The sequence below is a fragment of the Physella acuta genome, unplaced genomic scaffold (genome assembly GCF_028476545.2).
Source record: "Physella acuta isolate Inbredline_101_S28 unplaced genomic scaffold, ASM2847654v3 ptg000079l, whole genome shotgun sequence".
In the NCBI taxonomy this organism is placed as follows: Eukaryota; Metazoa; Mollusca; class Gastropoda; family Physidae; genus Physella; species Physella acuta.
This window is the reverse complement of record NW_026731599.1, coordinates 1,561,521-1,587,752: the sequence shown is the minus strand read 5'-3', so window position 1 is coordinate 1,587,752 and position 26,232 is coordinate 1,561,521. Positions and strand designations below refer to the sequence as shown.

At 45.4% G+C, this 26,232-nt stretch overlaps 1 protein-coding gene across 2 annotated transcripts in view; it reads left to right on the top strand.

Moving 5' to 3' along the window:
• LOC131955253 (putative elongator complex protein 1) overlaps positions 1 to 26,232 on the top strand; it is a 52,172-nt gene that overhangs the window by 22,426 nt on the left and 3,514 nt on the right. For both annotated transcript variants that reach the window (XM_059319300.1, XM_059319291.1), the window contains exons 16-29: positions 1,665 to 1,813; positions 2,859 to 2,961; positions 3,670 to 3,859; positions 6,378 to 6,536; positions 8,737 to 8,871; positions 9,781 to 9,866; positions 10,487 to 10,629; positions 13,346 to 13,469; positions 18,092 to 18,189; positions 23,003 to 23,204; positions 24,536 to 24,597; positions 24,918 to 24,980; positions 25,751 to 25,922; positions 26,010 to 26,136. In XM_059319300.1, coding sequence (XP_059175283.1) covers positions 1,665 to 1,813; positions 2,859 to 2,961; positions 3,670 to 3,859; positions 6,378 to 6,536; positions 8,737 to 8,871; positions 9,781 to 9,866; positions 10,487 to 10,629; positions 13,346 to 13,469; positions 18,092 to 18,189; positions 23,003 to 23,204; positions 24,536 to 24,597; positions 24,918 to 24,980; positions 25,751 to 25,922; positions 26,010 to 26,136 — 1,813 coding nt within the window. The remainder of the gene's footprint in view (positions 1 to 1,664; positions 1,814 to 2,858; positions 2,962 to 3,669; positions 3,860 to 6,377; positions 6,537 to 8,736; positions 8,872 to 9,780; positions 9,867 to 10,486; positions 10,630 to 13,345; positions 13,470 to 18,091; positions 18,190 to 23,002; positions 23,205 to 24,535; positions 24,598 to 24,917; positions 24,981 to 25,750; positions 25,923 to 26,009; positions 26,137 to 26,232) is intronic.

Sequence of the window (26,232 nt, the reverse complement as noted above, 5' to 3'; positions counted from 1 at the left end):
AGTACACCCAACACGTATCCATACACCCTCCATGTATCCATACACCCTCCATGTATCCATACACCCAACACGTATCAGTACACCCAACACGTATCAGTACACTCAACACGTATCCATACACCCTCCATGTATCCATACACCCAACACGTATCAGTACACCCAACACGTATCCATACACCCACCATGCCATACACCCTCCACGCCATACACCCAACACGTATCCATACACCCCACATGTATCCATACACCCAACATGTATCCATACACCCTCCATGTATCCATACACCCAACACGTATCCATACACCCAACACGTATCCATACACCCTCCATGTATCCATACACCCACCACGTATCCATACACCCAACACGTATCCATACACCCAACACGTATCCATACACCCACCATGCCATACACCCTCCACGCCATACACCCAACACGTATCCATACACCCTCCATGTATCCATACACCCACCATGTATCCATACACCCACCACGTATCCATACACCCAACACGTATCCATACACCCAACACGTATCAGTACACCCAACACGTATCCATACACCCACCATGCCATACACCCTCCACGCCATACACCCAACACGTATCCATACACCCTCCATGTATCCATACACCCACCACGCCATACACCCTCCATGCCATACACCCAACATGTATCCATACACCCCACATGTATCCATACACCCACCATGCCATACACCCTCCATGCCATACACCCTCCATGTATCCATACACCCACCACGCCATACACCCAACACGTATCCATACACCCCACATGTATCCATACACCCACCACGCCATACACCCACCATGTATCCATACACCCACCATGTATCCATACACCCACCACGCCATACACCCTCCATGTATCCATACACCCACCATGTATCCATACACCCACCACGCCATACACCCACCATGTATCCATACACCCACCACGCCATACACCCTCCATGTATCCATACACCCACCATGTATCCATACACCCACCACACCATACACCCACCATGTATCCATACACCCACCACGCCATACACCCTCCATGTATCCATACACCCTCCATGTATCCATACACCCACCACGTATCCATACACCCACCACATATCCATACACCCACCACATATCCATACACCCACCAAGTATTCATACACCCACCACTTATCCATACACCCACCACGTATCCATACACCCACCACGTATCCATACACCCACCACGTATCCATACACCCACCACGTATCCATACACCCCACATGTATCCATACACCCACCATGTATCCATACACCCACCACGCCATACACCCACCATGTATCCATACACCCCACATGTATCCATACACCCACCATGTATCCATACACCCACCACGTATCCATACACCCACCATGTATCCATACAACCACCATGTATCCATACACCCACCACGCCTTACACCCCACATGTATCCATACACCAACCACGCCATACACCCACCATGTATCCATACACCCCACATGTATCCATACACCCACCATGTATCCATACACCCACCACGTATCCATACACCCACCATGTATCCATACACCCACCACATATCCATACACCCACCATGTATCCGTACACCCACCATGTATCCATACACCCACCACGTATCCATACAACCATCAGATGAAGCCCCCAGCCCGTGGATGTCAGAACTGGGTGAGCCTGTTAGGTTCCCCTACACCTGTACGGAGATGGCTGTGGCTGGGTTAGGTCAGGAGACTGTGGTGCTGGGTCTAACAGATAGGTTCAGGCTCTACGTCAATCAGATGGAGGTAGGTTTAGACTACGTCAGATGGAGGTAGGTTCAGGCTCTAGGTCAGTCAGATGAAGGTAGGTTTACACTACGTCAATCAGATGGAGGTAGGTTTAGACTACGTCAGATGGAGGTAGGTTTAGACTACGTCAGTCAGATGAAGGTAGGTTTACACTATGTCAATCTGATGGAGGTAGGTTTACACTGTGTCAGTCAGATGAAGGTAGGTTTACACTACGTCAATCAGATGGAGGTAGGTTTACACTGTGTCAGTCAGACAGAGGTAGGTTTAGAATACGTCAGTCAGATGGAGGTAGGTTTACACTACGTCAGTCAGATGAAGGTAGGTTTACACTACGTCAGTCAGACAGAGGTAGGTTTAGAATACGTCAGTCAGATGGAGGTAGGTTTAGAATACGTCAGTCAGATGGAGGTAGGTTTAGGCTCTACGTCAGTCAGATGGAGGTAGGTTTACACTATGTCAATGCTACTTAGGTTAAATTACTGTCATGACTTAATAACATGTCATGTAACTTAATGACATCATGTGACTCTATGACTTGTCATGTGACTTGATGTCATCATGTGACTCTATGACATGTCATGTGACTTGATGTCATCATGTGACTATGACATGTCATGTGACTTGATGACATCATGTGACTCTATGACATGTCATGTGACTTGATGTCATCATGTGACTATGACATGTCATGTGACTTGATGACATCATGTGACTCTATGACATGTCATGTGACTTGATGACATCATGTGACTCTATGACATGTCATGTGACTTGATGACATCATGTGACTATGACATGTCATGTGACTTGATGACATCATGTGACTCTATGACATGTCATGTGACTTGATGACATCATGTGACTATGACATATCATGTGACTTGATGACATCATGTGACTCTATGACATGTCATGTGACTTGATGACATCATGTGACTCTATGACATGTCATGTGACTTGATGACATCATGTGACTCTATGACATGTCATGTGACTTGATGACATGTCATGTGACTTGATTCATTTCTTGAACTTGCAGATCTGCTCCAACTGCACATCATTTCGGCTCCATAATGATTTTCTTTTACTCACTACTTTCACCCACACCTTGAGATGCATTTGTCGCTCTACAAAATTAACTGGTAAGTTGACTGTTGTTTTCCTTTGCTAGTGATTCATTTATATTTGGACCTTTACCTTCCTGCATATCAAATGACATTTGATTGTATCCAGTAGATCTCCTATGTATTAGAGGACATTATAGCCTATTGATTAGACATGGTTCTACTCAGATTCAACTGATTGATAAGCTGAATGTTTGGTTCAAGTTGATAGCAACATTCAATTCATTAGGAACCTACGAGTAGTTTTTATTTTGGTTATTGATAGCAACATGCAATCTATTAGGAACGTACGAGTAGAGTTTTGGGTGATGATTGTAATACTTAGGGTGATGCTTGTAATACTTTGGGTGATGATTGTAATACTTTGGGTGATGATTGTAATACTTTGGGTGATGATTGTAATATTTTGGGTGATGATTGTAATACTTTGGGTGATGATTGTAATACTTTGGTTGATGATTGTAATACTTTGGGTGATGATTGTAATACTTTGGGTGATGATTGTAATACTTTGGGTGATGATTGTAATACTTAGGGTGATGATTGTAATACTTTGGGTGATGATTGTAATACTTTGGGTGATGATTGTAATACTTTGGGTGATGATTGTAATATTTTGGGTGATGATTGTAATACTTTGGGTGATGATTGTAATACTTTGGTTGATGATTGTAATAGTTTGCTAGTCAGGCTAGAATTGAACGTGCTGCAACTGTTGTTCCCCAGATGTAGTCAAGCTGAAGGATGGCAAGAGCCACCCCTTTGATGAGAGTGTGCGGAGGGTGGAGAGGGGATCTCATCTGGTGGCTGCTGTGGCCAACAGCACCAAAGTTGTCCTGCAGATGCCCAGAGGCAACCTGGAGACCATCCATCCTAGGGCTCTGGTCCTCAACTCTCTCAAACAGCTGCTGGACAGGTCAGGGCTCAAGCACACTCCAGGGGGTTTTCTCACTTGTGGGGGGTCTCTCGCTGTCTGAAGGGACAGTCAGTATTTGGTTATGTGTAGAGACAGTCAGTATTTGGTGATGTGTAGAGACAGTCAGTATTTGGTTATGTGTAGGGACAGTCAGTATTTGGTTATGTGTAGAGACAGTCAGTATTTGGTGATGTGTAGAGACAGTCAGTATTTGGTGATGTGTAGAGACAGTCAGTATTTGGTGATGTGTAGAGACAGTCAGTATTTGGTGATGTGTAGGGACAGTCAGTATTTGGTGATGTGTAAGGACGGCATTCGGGCAAGTGTCTTTCGGGACTTTGTCGTAGACCCCCTGTCTATGATCCCTTCTATAACCTGTCCATGACCCCTCCTATAACCTGTCCATGATCCCTCCTATAAGCTGTCCATGATCCCTCCTATAACCTGTCCATGATCCCTCCTATAACCTGTCCATGATCCCTCCTATAACCTGTGATCCCTCCTATAACCTGTCCATGATCCCTCCTATAACCTGTCCATGATCCCTCCTATAACCTGTCCATGATCCCTCCTATAACCTGTCCATGATCCCTCCTATAACCTTTCCCTGATCCCTCCTATAACCTGTCCATGATCCCTCCTATAACCTGTCCATGATCCCTCCTATAACCCGTCCATGATCCCTCCTATAACCTGTGATCCCTCCTATAACCTGTCCATGATCCCTCCTATAACCTGTCCATGATCCCTCCTATAACCTGTCCATGATCCCTCCTATAACCTGTCCATGATCCCTCCTATAACCTGTCCATGATCCCTCCTATAACCTGTCCATGATCCCTCCTATAACCTGTCTATGATCCCTCCTATAACCTGTCTATGATCCCTCCTATAACCTGTCTATGATCCCTCCTATAACCTGTCCATGATCCCTCCTATAACCTGTCCATGATCCCTCCTATAACCTGTCCATGATCCCTCCTATAACCTGTCTATGATCCCTCCTATAACCTGTCTATGATCTCTCCTATAACCTGTCTATGATCCCTCCTATAACCTGTCTATGATCCCTCCTATAACCTGTCTATGATCCCTCCTATAACCTGTCTAGGATCCCTCCTATAACCTGTCCATGATCCCTCCTATAACCTGTCCATGATCCCTCCTATAACCTGTCCATGATCCCTCCTATAACCTGTCTATGATCCCTCCTATAACCTGTCTATGATCCCTCCTATAACCTGTCTATGATCCCTCCTATAACCTGTCCATGATCCCTCCTATAACCTGTCCATGATCCCTCCTATAACCTGTCCATGATCCCTCCTATAACCTGTCCATGATCCCTCCTATAACCTGTCCATGATCCCTCCTATAACCTGTCCATGATCCCTCCTATAACCTGTCCATGATCCCTCCTATAACCTGTCCATGATCCCTCCTATAACCTGTCCATGATCCCTCCTATAACCTGTCCATGATCCCTCCTATAACCTGTCTATGATCCCTCCTATAACCTGTCTATGATCCCTCCTATAACCTGTCCATGATCCCTCCTATAACCTGTCCATGATCCCTTCTATAACCTGTCCATGATCCCTCCTATAACCTGTCCATGATCCCTCCTATAACCTGTCCATGATCCCTCCTATAACCTGTCCATGATCCCTCTTATAACCTGTCTATGATCCCTCCTATAACCTGTCCCTGATCCCTCCTATAACCTGTCCATGATCCCTCCTATAACCTGTCCATGATCCCTCTTATAACCTGTCCATGATCCCTTCTATAACCTGTCTATGATCCCTCCTATAACCTGTCCATGATCCCTCCTATAACCTGTCCATGATCCCTCCTATAACCTGTCCATGATCCCTCCTATAACCTGTCCATGATCCCTCCTATAACCTGTCCATGATCCCTTCTATAACCTGTCCATGATCCCTCCTATAACCTGTCCATGATCCCTCCTATAACCTGTCCATGATCCCTTCTATAACCTGTCCATGATCCCTCCTATAACCTGTCCATGATCCCTCCTATAACCTGTCTATGATCCCTCCTATAACCTGTCTATGATCCCTCCTATAACCTGTCCATGATCCCTCCTATAACCTGTCCATGATCCCTCCTATAACCTGTCCATGATCCCTCCTATAACCTGTCTATGATCCCTCCTATAACCTGTCTATGATCCCTCCTATAACCTGTCCATGATCCCTCCTATAACCTGTCCATGATCCCTCCTATAACCTGTCTATGATCCCTTCTATAACCTGTCTATGATCCCTCCTATAACCTGTCCATGATCCCTTCTATAACCTGTCCATGATCCCTCCTATAACCTGTCCATGATCCCTCCTATAACCTGTCCATGATCCCTTCTATAACCTGTCCATGACCCCTCCTATAACCTGTCCATGATCCCTCCTATAACCTGTGATCCCTCCTATAACCTGTCCATGACCCCTGCTACAACAAAAAAGGTGTCTGACCTAGGAAGTTGATTTATCTCCAGGAAGAAACTGGGAGAGGCTTTTATCCTGATGAGAAAACACCGGATCAACCTCAATCTTCTGCATGACCACGAGCCCAAGCTATTTTTTGACAACATTCAAAACTTAATACAAGAGATCAACAACCCAAGTTATCTGAATGTGTTTCTTACTGAATTAAGGTCAGTCTATGTCATATGTCATTGGGGAATTTAGTCAGGAGGATATGACATGTTTCAGTGAAGAAGATGTGACATGTTTCAGTGAAGATGTGACATGTTTCAGTGAGGAAGATGTGATATGTTTCAGTGAGGAAGATGTGATATGTTTTTGTTTCAGTGAGGAAGATGTGATATGTTTTTGTTTCAGTGAGGAAGATGTGATATGTTTTTGTTTCAGTGAGGAAGATGTGATATGTTTCAGTGAGGAAGATGTGATATGTTTTTGTTTCAGTGAGGAAGATGTGATATGTTTTTGTTTCAGTGAGGAAGATGTGATATGTTTTTGTTTCAGTGAGGAAGATGTGATATGTTTTTGTTTCAGTGAAGAAGATGTGATATGTTTTTGTTTCAGTGAGGAAGATGTGATATGTTTCAGTGAGGAAGATGTGATATGTTTTTGTTTCAGTGAAGAAGATGTGATATGTTTTTGTTTCAGTGAGGAAGATGTGATATGTTTCAGTGAGGAAGATGTGACATGTTTCAGTGAGGAAGATGTGACATGTTTTTGTTTCAGTGAGGAAGATGTGATATGTTTTTGTTTCAGTGAAGAAGATGTGATATGTTTTTGTTTCAGTAAGGAAGATGTGATATGTTTTTGTTTCAGTGAGGAAGATGTGATATGTTTTTGTTTCAGTGAGGAAGATGTGATATGTTTTTGTTTCAGTGAGGAAGATGTGATATGTTTTTGTTTCAGTGAAGAAGATGTGATATGTTTTTGTTTCAGTGAGGAAGATGTGATATGTTTTTGTTTCAGTGAGGAAGATGTGACATGTTTTTGTTTCAGTGAAGAAGATGTGATATGTTTTTGTTTCAGTGAGGAAGATGTGATATGTTTTTGTTTCAGTGAGGAAGATGTGATATGTTTTTGTTTCAGTGAGGAAGATGTGATATGTTTCAGTGAGGAAGATGTGATATGTTTTTGTTTCAGTGAGGAAGATGTGATATGTTTTTGTTTCAGTGAAGAAGATGTGATATGTTTTTGTTTCAGTGAGGAAGATGTGATATGTTTTTGTTTCAGTGAGGAAGATGTGATATGTTTTTGTTTCAGTAAGGAAGATGTGATATGTTTCAGTGAGGAAGATGTGATATGTTTTTGTTTCAGTGAGGAAGATGTGATATGTTTTTGTTTCAGTGAGGAAGATGTGATATGTTTCAGTGAGGAAGATGTGATATGTTTTTGTTTCAGTGAGGAAGATGTGATATGTTTCAGTGAAGAAGATGTGATATGTTTTTGTTTCAGTGAAGATGTGATATGTTTTTGTTTCAGTGAAGAAGATGTGATATGTTTTTGTTTCAGTGAGGAAGATGTGATATGTTTTTGTTTCAGTGAAGAAGATGTGATATGTTTTTGTTTCAGTGAGGAAGATGTGATATGTTTCAGTGAAGATGTGATATGTTTTTGTTTCAGTGAGGAAGATGTGATATGTTTTTGTTTCAGTGAGGAAGATGTGATATGTTTCAGTGAGGAAGATGTGATATGTTTCAGTGAGGAAGATGTGATATGTTTCAGTGAAGAAGATGTGATATGTTTTTGTTTCAGTGAAGAAGATGTGATATGTTTTTGTTTCAGTGAGGAAGATGTGATATGTTTCAGTGAAGATGTGATATGTTTTTGTTTCAGTGAGGAAGATGTGATATGTTTCAGTGAGGAAGATGTGATATGTTTCAGTGAGGAAGATGTGATATGTTTTTGTTTCAGTGAGGAAGATGTGATATGTTTCAGTGAGGAAGATGTGATATGTTTTTGTTTCAGTGAGGAAGATGTGATATGTTTTTGTTTCAGTGAGGAAGATGTGATATGTTTCAGTGAGGAAGATGTGATATGTTTTTGTTTCAGTGAGGAAGATGTGATATGTTTTTGTTTCAGTGAAGAAGATGTGATATGTTTTTGTTTCAGTGAGGAAGATGTGATATGTTTTTGTTTCAGTGAGGAAGATGTGATATGTTTTTGTTTCAGTGAGGAAGATGTGATATGTTTTTGTTTCAGTGAGGAAGATGTGATATGTTTTTGTTTCAGTGAGGAAGATGTGATATGTTTTTGTTTCAGTGAGGAAGATGTGATATGTTTTTGTTTCAGTGAGGAAGATGTGATATGTTTTTGTTTCAGTGAGGAAGATGTGATATGTTTCAGTGAGGAAGATGTGATATGTTTTTATTTCAGTGAAGAAGATGTGACACGAACCATGTACACAGCAACCTACCAGAGAGGTGTATCACAGCAAACAGAAACAGGTTCAAAGATTGACAAAATTTGTGATGCCTTCTTAAACATTCTACAGAACAAACATGACCAGAGGTATTTTACACAGATCTTGTGAATTTTCTTACCTACTTATTGTCACACACCTCCCCCCACAAGACACACCTCCCCCCACAAGACACAACTCCCACACACATTAAGACATATCCCCCATAAATCATCACACAACACCCCCTAACCTCATGACACACCCACCCCACACCTTGTGACACACCTCCCCCACACCTTGTGACACACCTCCCCCACACCTTGTGACACACCACCCCACACCTTGTGACACACCACCCCACACCTTGTGACACACCTCCCCCACAACTTGTGACACACCTCCCCACACCTTGTGCACACCACCCCACACCTTGTGACACACCCTCACACCTTGTGACACACCCCCCACACCTTGTGACACACCACCCCACACCTTGTGACACACCTCCCCCACAACTTGTGACACACCCCCCCACACCTTGTGACACACCACCCCACACCTTGTGACACACCTCCCCCACACCTTGTGGCACACCTCCCCCACACATGACACACCTCCCCCACACCTTGTGACACACCACCCCACACCTTGTGACACACCTCCGCCACACCTTGTGACACACCCTCACACCTTGTGACACACCCACCCCACACCTTGTGACACACCTCCCCCACACCTTGTGACACACCCTCACACCTTGTGACACACCTCCCCCACACCTTGTGACACACCTCCCCCACACCTTGTGACACACCTCCCCCACACCTTGTGACACACCTCCCCCACACCTTGTGACACACCTCCCCCACACCTTGTGACACACCTCCCCCACACATTGACACAACTCCCTCACACATTGAGACCACCACACATTGTGAGATACCTCCCCCACACTTGCATCACTTGAAACATGTTGCATGTTGAGAATGTCACTAACTGACTCTGTGCTCTTTCAGCTTTGATCAAACAATTCTCACAGCTCACGTCAGGAAGTCCCAGCCCGACCTTGAGAAGGCTTTACTTGTTGTTTGGTCTCTTTATGGTGAGGTTTGAGCTGTTTTTTCTAATGTTATTTATCTGTAGCTGCTACACTCAGTTAATACCCCAACCTCCTTATACCTTAAAGCTCCTTATACCTTAAAGCTCCTTATACCTTAAAGCTCCTTATACCTTAAAGCTCCTTATACCTTAAAGCTCCTTATACCTTAAAGCTCCTTATACCTTAAAGCTCCTTATACCTTAAAGCTCCTGATACCTTAAAGCTCCTTATACCTTAAAGCTCCTTATACCTTAAAGCTCCTTATACCTTAAAGCTCCTTATACCTTAAAGCTCCTTATACCTTAAAGCTCCTGATACCTTAAAGCTCCTTATACCTTAAAGCTCCTTATACCTTAAAGCTCCTGATACCTTAAAGCTCCTTATACCTTAAAGCTCCTTATACCTTAAAGCTCCTTATACCTTAAAGCTCCTGATACCTTAAAGCTCCTTATACCTTAAAGCTCCTTATACCTTAAAGCTCCTTATACCTTAAAGCTCCTTATACCTTAAAGCTCCTTATACCTTAAAGCTCCTTATACCTTAAAGCTCCTTATACCTTAAAGCTCCTTATACCCCAAGCTCCAAATATCCTAACCTTCCTGTAAGAGCCATGATTGTTGTAGTTGAGCAGAAAGATGCACACAGACGAGCAGAAGAGGCCTTAAAGTACCTGACCTTCCTGGTAGATGTCAACCACCTGTACAATGTGGCTCTGGGCACGTACAACTTTGATCTGGTCGTAATGGTGGCACAAAATTCACATAAGGTGACATCTTTTTTTTGCTTTTAACACCAATAAAAATGTTGGACATCCCATGTAAATGTTGATGACACCCCATGTAAATGTTGATGTATGTGACACCCCATGTAAATGTAAAAGATACCAAGACAAAATATATCAGGACAAATGATACCATGGACCATTGATCTCAGACAAAATATCTCACACCTAAATTTTAATAGTGTAGTTGATGATTTTAGCCGATTTGACATTTTTTTTATTGATTGTCATATGGTTTTGTTTATTATGTTTTAATATTGTTTATAGGCCTATATATAATTGTAAGAAATGTTTGCCATATAAATTTGTCATATTGCACTAAACATTTTAAAGTTAGTATTAGTAATATAGTATGCGAAGATTAAAGAATTTTTTTCGATAGACAGCGTAGGTGGGCTTGACAAACATGAGAAAATCCTACCATGTCCGGTGGACGAAATTAGATCAAAGGAGATGAAATAACAATAAAGACACACCTTCGTATCAAAGTGGCCGTCTGCTTTGATGGCAGAGACATGCCTTAATGGAAAGACATCAGCCCTCCATGGACAATACAACTAGCATCAACAGTCAATAGTTATGCGTCGATCACACCTTAGTGATCAGGTGACAAATGCTTATTTAAACAAACAGCGGTAATCGCTGAGCTAAGTTGTCGTAGTGTGCATGCGAACAAAGCAGTATTAGTGGTGATAACTCAGTTATGGCCTCTTTCGTTACCTCGCAAAAAGGTTTTAGGACATTAGTTTCTGGTGAATTTATGTTTGCTATAAGCAGGCAAAGAAATTAGGAAATGTGAAATTAGGACATGTCGAGCAAGAGTTCACACAATAGTTGATCACATAGTATATGAGAGGTGTGATCATATTGATGTACCTGCCAGCAAAGTAATGTAGGCGTTATGTTTGTGTTGATGATGCAATAAAAACAATAGTTTTACGTTACGAACCTGAAGACCCATTCACATTTTTGAAAAAAATTTCGAGTGTTTTGAACCTTAATGTTGTATAACAACCGTTACTTTATTTTTTTTTATACATTATCATTTATTATACCTTTCAGGGTAAAGGAGTAAGTTTGTTATAATTTTTACATTTCGAAACAAATGCTACGACAAAGATTAATAAATCTTTTGATGGTTTATTAGGTTTAACAAATTCATTTTATTCACAATTATTATGCATAAAAAAGTAAACAAACCCATATTAACAGTCAATAAAAAAAGTTCAAATCAACTAAAATCATCGTACAAACTATTAAAATTTTGCTGTAAGATATTTTGTCTGAGATCATTTGTCCATGATATCATTTGTCCTGATATGTTTTGTCCTGGTATCTTTTGTCCGTGAGATAATTTGTCCCGAGATCATTTGTCCCGAGATCATTTGTCCGTGAGATATTTTGTCTGAGATATTTTGTCTGAGATCATTTGTCATGGAACTGTGACAACCCATGTAAATGTTGATGTATGTGACACCCCATGTAAATGTTGATGTATGGGACACCCCTTGTAAATGTTGATGTAGATGACATCCCATGTGAATGTTGATGTAGATGCCATCCCATGTAAATGTTGATGTAGATGCCATCCCATGTAAATGTTGATGTAGATGACATCCTATGTAAATGTTGAAGTAGATGACATCCCATGTGAATGTTGATGTAGATGCCATCCCATGTAAATGTTGATGTAGATGACATCCTATGTAAATGTTGAAGTAGATGACATCCTATGTAAATGCTGATGTAGATGACATCCTATGTAAATGTTGATGTGACATACCATGTAAATGTTGATGTAGATGACATCCCATGTAAATGTTGATGTGACACCCCATGTAAATGTTGATGTATGGGACACCCCTTGTAAATGTTGATGTGACATCCCATGTAAATGTTGATGTAGATGCCATCCCATGTAAATGTTGATGTAGATGACATCCCTTGTAAATGTTGATGTAGATGACATCCCATGTGAATGTTAATGTAGATGCCATCCCATGTAAATATTGATGTAGATGACAGCCTATGTAAATGTTGATGTGACATCCCATGTAAATGTTGATGTAGATGACATCCCATGTAAATGTTGATGTGACATCCCATGTAAATGTTGATGTGACTTCCCATGTGAATGTTGATGTAGATGACATCCCATGTTAATGTTGATGTAGATGACATCCCATGTAAATGTTGATGTAGATGACATCCCATGTAAATGTTGATGTGACATCCCATGTAAATGTTGATGTAGATGACATCCCATGTAAATGTTGATGTGACATCCCATGTAAATGTTGATGTGACTTCCCATGTGAATGTTGATGTAGATGACATCCCATGTTAATGTTGATGTAGATGACATCCCATGTAAATGTTGATGTGACATCCCATGTAAATGTTGATGTGACATCCCATGTAAATGTTGATGTGACATCCCATGTAAATGTTGATGTGACATCCCATGTAAATGTTGATGTGACATCCCATGTAATTGTTGCTGTAGATGACATCCCATGTAAATGTTAATGTAGATGACATGCCATACATATCCGTCTCTTACAGGACCCTAAAGAGTACATCCCTTACTTTCTTACGGGACCCTAAAGAGTACATCCCTTACTTTCTTACAGGACCCTAAAGAGTACATCCCTTACTTTCTTACAGGACCCTAAAGAGTACATCCCTTACTTTCTTACAGGACCCTAAAGAGTACATCCCTTACTTGAATTCTCTGCGACGTCTTGAAGAAAATTACAGGCGCTACACCATAGACAAAGATCTAAAAAGGTTTAATAAAGCTCTGGAGCACATCAGCAAATGTGGTAGGTTGTGCCAGTATCTGGTGGCTCCTGTATCTGGTGGCTCCAGTATCTGGTGGCTCCAGTATCTGGTGGCTCCAGTATCTGATGGCTCCAGTATCTGGTGGCTCCAGTATCTGGTGGCTCCAGTATCTGATGGCACCCGTATCTGGTGGCTCCAGTATCTGATGGCACCCGTATCTAGCTCATCTGGTGGCTCCAGTATCTCGTGGCTCCAGTATCTGGTGGCTCCAGTATCTGGTGGCACCCGTATCTAGCTCATCTGGTGGCTCCAGTATCTGGCTCATCTGGTGGCTCCAGTATCTGATGGCTCCAGTACCTGGTGGCTCCAGTATCTCGTGGCTCCAGTATCTGGTGGCTCCAGTATCTGATGGCTCCAGTATCTGGTGGCTCCAGTATCTGGTGGCTCCAGTATCTGGTGGCTCCAGTATCTGGTGGCTCCAGTATCTGGTGGCTCCAGTATCTGGTGGCTCCAGTATCTGGTGGCTCCAGTATCTGGTGGCTCCAGTATCTGGCTCATCTGGTGGCTCCAGTATCTGGTGGCTCCAGTATCTGGTGGCTCCAGTATCTGGTGGCTCCAGTATCTGGTGGCTCCAGTATCTGGTGGCTCCAGTATCTGGTGGCTCCAGTATCTGGTGGCTCCAGTATCTGGTGGCTCCAGTATCTGGTGGCTCCAGTATCTGGTGGCTCCAGTATCTGATGGCTCCACTATCTGGCTCATCTGGTGGCTCCAGTATCTGGTGGCTCCAGTATCTGGTGGCTCCAGTATCTGATGGCTCCAGTATCTGGTGGCTCCAGTATCTGGTGGCTCCAGTATCTGGTGGCTCCAGTATCTGGTGGCTCCGGTATCTGGTGGCTCCGGTATCTGGTGGCTCCGGTATCTGGTGGCTCCAGTATCTGATGGCTCCATTATCTTGTGGCTCCAGTATCTGATGGCTCCATTATCTGGTGGCTCCAGTATCTGGTGGCTCCAGTATCTGGTGGCTCCAGTATCTGGTGGCTCCAGTATCTGGTGGCTCCAGTATCTGGTGGCTCCAGTATCTGGTGGCTCCAGTATCTGGTGGCTCCAGTATCTGGTGGCTCCAGTATCTGGTGGCTCCAGTATCTGGTGGCTCCAGTATCTGGTGGCTCCAGTATCTGATGGCTCCAGTATCTGGTGGCTCCAGTATCTGGTGGCTCCAGTATCTGGTGGCTCCAGTATCTGGTGGCTCCAGTATCTGGTGGCTCCGGTATCTGGTGGCTCCGGTATCTGGTGGCACCCGTATCTGGCTCATCTGGTGGCTCCAGTCTCTGGTGGCTCCAGTATCTGGTGGCTCCAGTATCTGGTGGCTCCAGTATCTGGTGGCTCCAGTATCTGATGGCTCCATTATCTTGTGGCTCCAGTATCTGATGGCTCCATTATCTGGGGTGTCCGGTCAAAAACCCCCTGGACAAAAACCCCCTGGACATAAACCCCCCGACATAAACCCCCTGGACAAAAACCCCCCGCGACATAAACCCCCTGGACAAAAACCCCCCGCGACATAAACCCCCTGGACAAATACCCCCCGCGATATAAACCCCCCGGATAATAACCCCCGGACTGAGGTTTATATAAAGAAAAAATAACGATGATGTGAACCAAGAAATTTAAAAAAAAGAAAAAATAACGATGATGTGAACCAAGAAATTTTAAAAAAATTACATTAAATTAATTTAATTTTTTACGACTAACAAAATAGTTTCTACCTAAAAAAATGCTTTTCGAAATCAAGGAGTGACCTTAGTTGTATTTGATCAAAGATCGGGCACCGACAACACCTTAGATATAGATCATCCACATGTGGGAGCCGATTCCACACATACGGCGTAACATCAGGCGTCAACGTCAAACGCTAAAACACCCACTGTCTGATCCAAGGAATGTTGATGATATAATCATTCCTGAACAATATACAATGACACAAGATGGACAACAATTTCTTCTGTTCGATTCCGGTGCCAAATCAAAAGGTAGGATGTTTTTGTTTGGAACCAAGGACAACCTTAGGTTATTGGAGGTTAATCAGCACTGGTTTATGGATGGTACATTCAAAACAGCTCCTGCATTGTTTTCACAACTGTACACAGTCCATGCATTGGTCAATGGACGCACTGTTCCATGTGTTTATGCCTTGCTTCAAAACAAAACACAGGAAACATACACAGCACTCTTACAGCAGCTAACGGTCTTAAACACAAACCTGCAACCAATTTCTATTATGATTGACTTTGAAATGGCTGTGATAAAAAGTGTTGAAAGGGTATTTCCAGAGTGTGAGGTAAAAGGATGTTTCTTCCATCTTAGCCAAAATATATACAGAAAAATTCAGGACTCTGGCCTTCAACAACTCTACCAAGTTGATAGTGAATTTGCTCTCAAGCTCAGAATGCTACCTGCGTTGGCCTTTGTTCCCATCGAACACATGAGTTATGCCTTTGAAAAATTATTGGAAATTTTCCCCCAAGAAGCAATGCCGATTGCAGACTACTTTGAGGACTACTATATTGGCAGACCACAACGTCGAGGTCGAAGACAACCTATGTTTCCACTTGACATTTGGAACATGCACACACGTGCAGAAGACCATATGCCAAAAACAAACAACTCAGTTGAAGGCTGGCACAGAAGTTTTCAGTCGCATATGGGATGTTGCCACCCAAATATTTGGAAATTTATTGACTTTATTAAAAAGGAACAATCTCTCCAAGAGGTTTATTGTACACAGATTAATTCAGGTCACTGTTTACCAAAACAGAAAAAAAAATATATTGATAGCAGCTCTCGAATTTTAACTGTTGTTAAAAATTTTAATGAGTCCACCATTATTGAGTATTTGCGAGGCATCGCTCACAATCTGTCTTTTTAAAGTTATAATAAAAATAATTTTTTTTTTCCTAATGTTTGTTTTGTATTTTTATATTAATTTTGTTTCTCGTCATCTTTGGTTTTTCCTTATATAAACCTCAATTGGGGGGTTTTTGTCCAGGGGGTTTATATCGCGGGGGGTTTTTGTCCAGGGGGTTTATATCGCGGGGGGTTTTTGTCCAGGGGGTTTATGTCGCAGGGGGTTTTTGTCCAGGGGGTTTATGTCGGGGGGTTTATGTCCAGGGGGTTTATGTCCAGGGGGTTTTTGACCGGGAGCCATTATCTGGTGGCTCCAGTATCTGGTGGCTCCAGTATCTGGTGGCTCCAGTATCTGGTGGCTCCAGTATCTGGTGGCTCCAGTATCTGGCTCATCTGGTGGCTCCAGTATCTGGTGGCTCCAGTATCTGGTGGCTCCAGTATCTGGTGGCTCCAGTATCTGGTGGCTCCAGTATCTGATGGCTCCAGTATCTGGTGGCTCCAGTATCTGATGGCTCCAGTATCTGGTGGCTCCAGTATCTGGTGGCTCCAGTATCTGGTGGCTCCAGTATCTGGTGGCTCCAGTATCTGGTGGCTCCGGTATCTGGTGGCTCCGGTATCTGGTGGCTCCAGTATCTGATGGCTCCATTATCTTGTGGCTCCAGTATCTGATGGCTCCATTATCTGGTGGCTCCAGTATCTGGTGGCTCCAGTATCTGGTGGCTCCAGTATCTGGTGGCTCCAGTATCTGGTGGCTCCAGTATCTGGTGGCTCCAGTATCTGGTGGCTCCAGTATCTGGTGGCTCCAGTATCTGGTGGCTCCAGTATCTGGTGGCTCCAGTATCTGATGGCTCCAGTATCTGGTGGCTCCAGTATCTGGTGGCTCCATTATCTGGTGGCTCCAGTATCTGGTGGCTCCAGTATCTGGTGGCTCCGGTATCTGGTGGCTCCGGTATCTGGTGGCACCCGTATCTGGCTCATCTGGTGGCTCCAGTCTCTGGTGGCTCCAGTATCTGGTGGCTCCAGTATCTGGTGGCTCCAGTATCTGGTGGCTCCAGTATCTGATGGCTCCATTATCTTGTGGCTCCAGTATCTGATGGCTCCATTATCTGGTGGCTCCAGTATCTGGTGGCTCCAGTATCTGGTGGCTCCAGTATCTGGTGGCTCCAGTATCTGGTGGCTCCAGTATCTGGCTCATCTGGTGGCTCCAGTATCTGGTGGCTCCAGTATCTGGTGGCTCCAGTATCTGGTGGCTCCAGTATCTGGTGGCTCCAGTATCTGGTGGCTCCAGTATCTGGTGGCTCCAGTATCTGGTGGCTCCAGTATCTGGTGGCGCCAGTATCTGGTGGTTTTGTTAAGTCTGGATCAATATAAACATTTTACAACAATTACATCAGCACATGACTTATGTTAAACCAGCACATGACTTATGTTAAACCAGCACATGACTTATGTTAAACCAGCACATGACTTATGTTAAACCAGCACATGACTTATGTTAAACCAGCACATGACTTATGTTAAACCAGCACATGATTTATGTTAAACCAGCACATGACTTATGTTAAACCAGCACATGACTTATGTTAAACCAGCACATGACTTATGTTAAACCAGCACATGATTTATGTTAAACCAGCACATGACTTATGTTAAACCAGCACATGACTTATGTTAAACCAGCACATGACTTATGTTAAACCAGCACATGATTTATGTTAAACCAGCACATGACTTAGATGACTGAATGAATCTGTGTCAGGTGATGACCACTTTCAAGAGTGCCTGGCTCTAGTTGAGGACCACAAACTTTATGCTCAAGCTGTGGGCCTGTACAAACCTGGAACAACACACTTCAAGGTTGGTCACCACATGAACCTACACACTCACCACATGAACCTACACACTCACCACATGAACCTACACACTCACCACATGAACCTACACACTCACCACATGAACCTACACACTCACCACATGAACCTACACACTCACCACATGAACCTACACACTCACCACATGAACCTACACACTCACCACATGAACCTACACACTCACCACATGAACCTACACACTCACCACATGAAATACACACTCACCACATAAACCTACCCACTCTCTCACCACATGAACCTACCCACTCTCTCACCACATGAACCTACACACTCATCACATGAACCTACACACTCACCACATGAACCTACACACTCACCACATAAACCTACCCACGATCTCATCACATGAACCTACGCTCTCATCACATGAACCTACCCACTCTCTCATCACATGAACCTACCCACTCTCTCATCACATGAACCTACACACTCTCATCACATGAACCTACCCACTCTCTCATCACATGAACCTACCCACTCTCTCATCACATGAACCTACCCACTCTCTCATCACATGAACCTACCCACTCTCTCATCACATGAACCTACCCACTCTCTCATCACATGAACCTACCCACTCTCTCATCACATGAACCTACCCACTCTCTCATCACATGAACCTACCCACTCTCTCATCACATGAACCTACCCACTCTCTCATCACATGAACCTACCCACTCTCTCATCACATGAACCTACCCACTCTCTCATCACATGAACCTACCCACTCTCTCATCACATGAACCTACCCACTCTCTCATCACATGAACCTACCCACTCTCTCATCACATGAACCAGGGGCGTAGCGAGGGGGGTGCGGGGGATGCGGACCGCACTGGGTGACACCATTTAGGGGGGTGACACCAAGGCAAAAAATAGCAAAATATATAGAGAAAAACTTGAGGGGGGGGGGTGCAAATTGAAAGTTTGAGGGAGGGGGGTGTAAATCGAAAATTTGAAAGTTTGTCCCCAGGAAGGGTCGCTACACCTCTGGGGGGTGACACCATTAAGTGCCGCACCGGGTGACACCCGACCTCGCTACGCCACTGACATGAACCTACCTACTCTCTCATCACATGAACCTCTGTGGTTTCTTGGTTGCTTGTGTTGGCCTGTTTGTGTTGGCCTGTTTGTGTTGGCCTGTGGTTGCTTGTGTTGGCCTGTGGTTGCTTGTGTTGGCCTGTGTTGGCCTGTTTGTGTTGGCCTGTGGTTGCCTGTGTTGGCCTGTGGTTGCTTGTGTTGGCCTGTGGTTGCCTGTGTTGGCCTGTTTGTGTTGGCCTGTGGTTGCCTGTGTTGGCCTGTTTGTGTTGGCCTGTGCTTGCTTGTGTTGGCCTGTGGTTGCCTGTGTTGGCCTGTTTGTGTTGGCCTGTGGCTGCTTGTGTTGGCCTGCTTGTGTTGGCCTGTGGTTGCTTGTGTTGGCCTGTGGTTGCCTGTGTTGGCCTGTGGTTGCTTGTGTTGGCCTGTGGTTGCCTGTGTTGGCCTGTTTGTGTTGGCCTGTGGTTGCTTGTGTTGGCCTGTGGTTGCCTGTGTTGGCCTGTTTGTGTTGGCCTGTGGCTGCTTGTGTTGGCCTGTGGTTGCTTGTGTTGGCCTGTGGTTGCCTGTGTTGGCCTGTGGTTGCTTGTGTTGGCCTGTGGTTGCCTGTGTTGGCCTGTTTGTGTTGGCCTGTGGCTGCTTGTGTTGGCCTGTGGTTGCCTGTGGTGGCCTGTTTGTGTTGGCCTGTGGCTGCTTGTGTTGGCCTGTGGTTGCCTGTGTTGGACTGTGGTTGCCTGTGTTGGCCTGTGGTTGCCTGTGTTGGCCTGTGGTTGCCTGCGTTGGCCTGTTTGTGTTGGCCTGTGGCTGCTTGTGTTGGCCTGTGGTTGCCTGTGTTGGCCTGTGGTTGCCTGTGTTGGCCTGTGGTTGCTTGTGTTGGCCTGTGGTTGCCTGTGTTGGCCTGTGGTTGCTTGTGTTGGCCTGTGGCTGCTTGTGTTGGCCTGTGGTTGCCTGTGTTGGCCTGTGGTTGCCTGTGTTGGCCTGTGGTTGCTTGTGTTGGCCTGTGGTTGCCTGTGTTGGCCTGTTTGTGTTGGCCTGTGGTTGCCTGTGTTGGCCTGTTTGTGTTGGCCTGTGGCTGCTTGTGTTGGCCTGTGGTTGCCTGTGTTGGACTGTGGTTGCCTGTGGTGGCCTGTGGCTGCTTGTGTTGGCCTGTGGTTGCCTGTGTTGGACTGTGGTTGCCTGTGGTGGCCTGTGGCTGCTTGTGTTGGCCTGTGGTTGCCTGTGTTGGACTGTGGTTGCCTGTGTTGGCCTGTGGTTGCTTGTGTTGGCCTGTGGTTGCCTGCGTTGGCCTGTTTGTGTTGGCCTGTGGCTGCTTGTGTTGGCCTGTGGTTGCCTGTGTTGGCCTGTAGTTGCTTGTGTTGGCCTGTAGTTGCCTGTGTTGGCCTGTGGCTGCTTGTGTTGGCCTGTGGTTGCTTGTGTTGGCCTGTCTGTGTTAGCCTGTGGTTGCTTGTGTTGGCCTGTGGTTGCTTGTGTTGGCCTGTGGTTGCCTGTGTTGGCCTGTGGTTGCTTGTGTTGGCCTGTTTGTGTTGGCCTGTTTGTGTTGGCCTGTGGTTGCTTGTGTTGGCCTGTGGTTGCTTGTGTTGGCCTGTGGTTGCCTGTGTTGGCCTGTTTGTGTTGGCCTGTGGTTGCTTGTGTTGGCCTGTGGTTGCTTGTGTTGGCCTGTTTGTGTTGGCCTGTGGTTGCTTGTGTTGGCCTGTGGTTGCTTGTGTTGGCCTGTTTGTGTTGGCCTGTGGTTGCTTGTGTTGGCCTGTTGTTGCTTGTGTTGGCCTGTGTTGGCCTGTTTGTGTTGGCCTGTGGTTGTTTGTGTTGGCCTGTTTGTGTTGGCCTGTGGTTGCCTGTGTTGGCCTGTTTGTGTTGGCCTGTGGCTGCTTGTGTTGGCCTGTTTGTGTTGGCCTGTGGTTGCTTGTGTTGGCCTGTGGTTGCCTGTGTTGGCCTGTTTGTGTTGGCCTGTGGTTGCTTGTGTTGGCCTGTGGTTGCCTGTGTTGGCCTGTTTGTGTTGGCCTGTGGCTGCTTGTGTTGGCCTGTGGTTGCCTGTGTTGGCCTGTTTGTGTTGGCCTGTGGTTGCCTGTGTTGGCCTGTGGTTGCCTGTGTTGGCCTGTGGTTGCTTGTGTTGGCCTGTGGTTGCCTGTGTTGGCCTATGGTTGCTTGTGTTGGCCTGTGGTTGCCTGTGTTGGCCTGTAGTTGCTTGTGTTGGCCTGTAGTTGCCTGTGTTGGCCTGTGGCTGCTTGTGTTGGCCTGTGGTTGCCTGCGTTGGCCTGTGGTTGCTTGTGTTGGCCTGTCTGTGTTAGCCTGTGGTTGCTTGTGTTGGCCTGTGGTTGCTTGTGTTGGCCTGTGGTTGCCTGTGTTGGCCTGTGGTTGCCTGTGTTGGCCTGTGGTTGCTTGTGTTGGCCTGTTTGTGTTGGCCTGTGGTTGCCTGTGTTGGCCTGTGGTTGCTTGTGTTGGCCTGTGGTTGCCTGTGTTGGCCTATGGTTGCTTGTGTTGGCATGTGGTTGCCTGTGTTGGCCTGTAGTTGCTTGTGTTGGCCTGTAGTTGCCTGTGTTGGCCTGTGGCTGCTTGTGTTGGCCTGTGGTTGCCTGCGTTGGCCTGTGGTTGCTTGTGTTGGCCTGTCTGTGTTAGCCTGTGGTTGCTTGTGTTGGCCTGTGGTTGCTTGTGTTGGCCTGTGGTTGCCTGTGTTGGCCTGTGGTTGCTTGTGTTGGCCTGTGGTTGCTTGTGTTGGCCTGCTTGTGTTGGCCTGTGGTTGCTTGTGTTGGCCTGTGGTTGCTTGTGTTGGCCTGCTTGTGTTGGCCTGTTTGTGTTGGCCTGTTTGTGTTGGCCTGTGGTTGCTTGTGTTGGCCTGTGGTTGCTTGTGTTGGCCTGTGGTTGCCTGTGTTGGCCTGTGGTAGCTTGTGTTGGCCTGTTTGTGTTGGCCTGTTTGTGTTGGCCTGTGGTTGCTTGTGTTGGCCTGTGGTTGCTTGTGTTGGCCTGTGGTTGCTTGTGTTGGCCTGCTTGTGTTGGCCTGTGGTTGCTTGTGTTGGCCTGTTTGTGTTGGCCTGTGGCTGCTTGTGTTGGCCTGTGGTTGCTTGTGTTGGCCTGCTTGTGTTGGCCTGTGGTTGCTTGTGTTGGCCTGCTTGTGTTGGCCTGTGGTTGCTTGTGTTGGCCTGCTTGTGTTGGCCTGTGGTTGCTTGTGTTGGCCTGTGGCTGCTTGTGTTGGCCTGTGGTTGCCTGTGTTGGCCTGTGGTAGCTTGTGTTGGCCTGTTTGTGTTGGCCTGTTTGTGTTGGCCTGTGGTTGCTTGTGTTGGCCTGTGGTTGCTTGTGTTGGCCTGTGGTTGCTTGTGTTGGCCTGCTTGTGTTGGCCTGTGGTTGCTTGTGTTGGCCTGTTTGTGTTGGCCTGTGGCTGCTTGTGTTGGCCTGTGGTTGCTTGTGTTGGCCTGTGGTTGCTTGTGTTGGCCTGTTTGTGTTGGCCTGTGGTTGCTTGTGTTGGCCTGTGGCTGTTTGTGTTGGCCTGTGGCTGCTTGTGTTGGCCTGCTTGTGTTGGCCTGTGGTTGCCTGTGTTGGCCTGTGGTTGCTTGTGTTGGCCTGTGGTTGCTTGTGTTGGCCTGTGGTTGCCTGTGTTGGCCTGTGGTTGCTTGTGTTGGCCTGTGGCTGCTTGTGTTGGCCTGTGGTTGCTTGTGTTGGCCTGTGGCTGCTTGTGTTGGCCTGTGTTGGCCTGCTTGTGTTGGCCTGTGGTTGCTTGTGTTGGCCTAACCAAAGTTGTGCTCCCCCCTCCCCAGAGAGTAGCCACACTATATGGCCACTATTTGTGCACCAAGAAGCGTCATGATGAGGCTGGCATCATGTATCTGAAGGCAGAAGAATGGGAGCTGGCGCTTGATGCTTTCTTCTTGGCCTGCAACTGGCAGCTCATGTTCTGTATGGCCAGCAGGCTGGAATATGGCCATCTCAGGCTGGTGGAACTGGCCAAAAAGATGGCAGGTATGTCCCTCAGTTGTTCAAGTTCTAAAATTTTTGACTAATTACCACTAGATGGTGCACCCAATGTTCTCACCAAATGGTGCACCTAATGTTCTCACCACATGGTGCACCTAATGTTCTCACCACATGGTGCACCCAATGTTCTCACCACGTGGTGCACCCAATGTTCTCACCACATGGTGCACCCAATGTTCTCACCACATGGTGCACCCAATGTTCTCACCACATGGTGCACCCAATGTTCTCACCACGAGGTGCACCCAATGTTCTCACCACATGGTGCACCCAATGTTCTCACCACATGGTGCACCCAATGTTCTCACCACATGGTGCACCCAATGTTCTCACCACATGGTGCACCCAATGTTCTCACCACATGGTGCACCCAATGTTCTCACCACGAGGTGCACCCAATGTTCTCACCACATGGTGTACCCAATGTTCTCACCATGTGGTGCACCCAATGTTCTCACCACGTGGTGCACCCAATGTTCTCACCATGTGGTGCACCCAATGTTCTCACCACGTGGTGCACCCAATGTTCTCACCATGTGGTGCACCCAATGTTCTCACCACGTGGTGCATCCAATGTTCTCACCATGTGGTGCACCTAATGTTCTCACCACATGGTGCACCTAATGTTCTCACCACATGGTGCACCTAATGTTCTCACCATGTGGTGCACCCAATGTTCTCACCATGTGGTGCAACTTATGTTCTCACCATGTAAAGTAAAAGTTTCCCTTTCAAACCTGACGGTCTATGGGGCAAGTGAAGTAGAGTTCACTTGTTTCTGTGGCATATGTGGTGCACCCAATGTTCTCACCACATGGTGCACCCAATGTTCTCACCACATGGTGCACCTAATGTTCTCACCACATGGTGCACCCAATGTTCTCACCATGTGGTGCACCCAATGTTCTCACCACGTGGTGCACCCAATGTTCTCACCACATGGTGCACCCAATGTTCTCACCACATGGTGCACCCAATGTTCTCACCATGTGCTGCACCTAATGTTCTCACCATGTGGTGCACCCAATGTTCTCACCATGTGGTGCACCCAATGTTCTCACCATGTGACGACCTAATGTTCTCACCACATGGTGCAACCATTGTTCTCACCATGTGGTGCACCTAATGTTCTCACCATGTGGTGCACCATTTATTTGACTAGTGCTGAAATAGTTCAAAGACTGAGGTTCTTTGCCAGCTAAAACCTGTTGAGTGTTGGCTTTCTCATCCAATCTTATTTATTTCTTCTTTTCTCTACTTTGAAAATGATTATTAAAGAAGAAAATAAAAAAAATACAACCTTACTATCATTTTAGGTCAACTTAAAGATCGTAAGATGTACAAAGATGCGGCTCTAGTTTTGGAAGAATATGCAAAGGTATCCATTTATCCACAATTTATTGTCTTTAGCCAGAATATCCAACGTAAACTAAAAGCATTTTATAATCTGAACATAATTGAGAGGATTTGTTTTAAGCAAGTTAACCAGTTGCAGTAAAGTTAAACAGTTGCAGTAAAGATATCCAGTTGCAGTAAAGTTAACCAGTTGCAGTAAAGTTAACCAGTTGCAGTAAAGTTAACCAGTTGCAGTAAAGTTAACCAGTTGCAGTAAAGTTAACCAGTTGCAGTAAAGTTAACCAGTTGCAGTAAAGTTAACCAGTTGCAGTAAAGTTAACCAGTTGCTTTATGTTTTTGCAGGATGTGGAGGAGGCCATAGCTTGTTTGATTGAAGGATCTCATTGGGAGGAAGCTCTTCATCTGGTGAGTGGCACCTGTCATGTGACATTACACAAGTGGCACCTGTCATGTGACATTACACAAGTGGCACCTGTCATGTGACATTACACAAGTGGCACCTGTCATGTGACATTACACAAGTGGCATCTGTCATGTGACATTACACAAGTGGCACCTGTCATGTGACATTACACAAGTGGCACCTGTCATGTGACATTACACAAGTGGCATCTGTCATGTGACATTACACAAGTGGCACCTGTCATGTGACATTACACAAGTGGCACCTGTCATGTGACATTACACTCATCTAGTGAGTGGCACCTGTCATGCGACATCTGGTGAGTGGCACCTGTCATGTGACATTACACAAGTGGCACCTGTCATGTGACATTACACAAGTGGCACCTGTCATGTGACATTACACAAGTGGCACCTGTCATGTGACATTACACAAGTGGCACCTGTCATGTGGCATTCATCTGGTGAGTGGCACCTGTCATGTGACATTCATCTGGTGAGTGGCATCTGTCATGTGACATTACACAAGTGGCACCTGTCATGTGACATTACACAAGTGGCACCTGTCATGTGACATTACACTCATCTGGTGATGTCATGGCAAATTATTTTTTCAGTTTTATGAGTTTTATAGGTAAATTTGTTAAACCTAGCAGGTTTTCTCAGCCAAACTTAAACCTAACAAATGTAGGTTTTCTCAGCCAAACTTAAACCTAACAAATGTAGGTTTTCTCAGCCAAACTTAAACCTAACAAATGTAGGTTTTCTGTTAGATGTACAGGTTCAAACGCCAGGACCTGGTAGAGACCCACCTAAAGGAGGCGCTAGAGGAGAGCTGCAATCATTGGGTTGACATGCTGGCCAGCCAAGAGGAAAGTTTTCTGCAATACAAAACTAGACTGGCCATTGTACGGGCACAGAAGGAGAAGTCTTTCTCTGAACTAGGTAAGGAGAAATGTCTGTCTGAACTAGGTAAAGAGAAAAGTCTGTCTGAACTAGGAAAAGAGCCAATGTCTGACCAAATTATTTCAGATGAGCACACAGACCAGCATGGTGCTGACAATGACCTGTTCTCTGATACGTCCAGTCTCACCGGGATAACCGCACTCTCCAACACTTCCACTCAGAGTTCAAGGTCAACTATACTTAGCAAAACAGGGTAGGTTATAATATTTGCTGTACAAGCAAAACCAGATTTGGTCATAAATCTCATAAGTTTGACAAATCTCATAAGTATGTATATGTTGAAAATGTG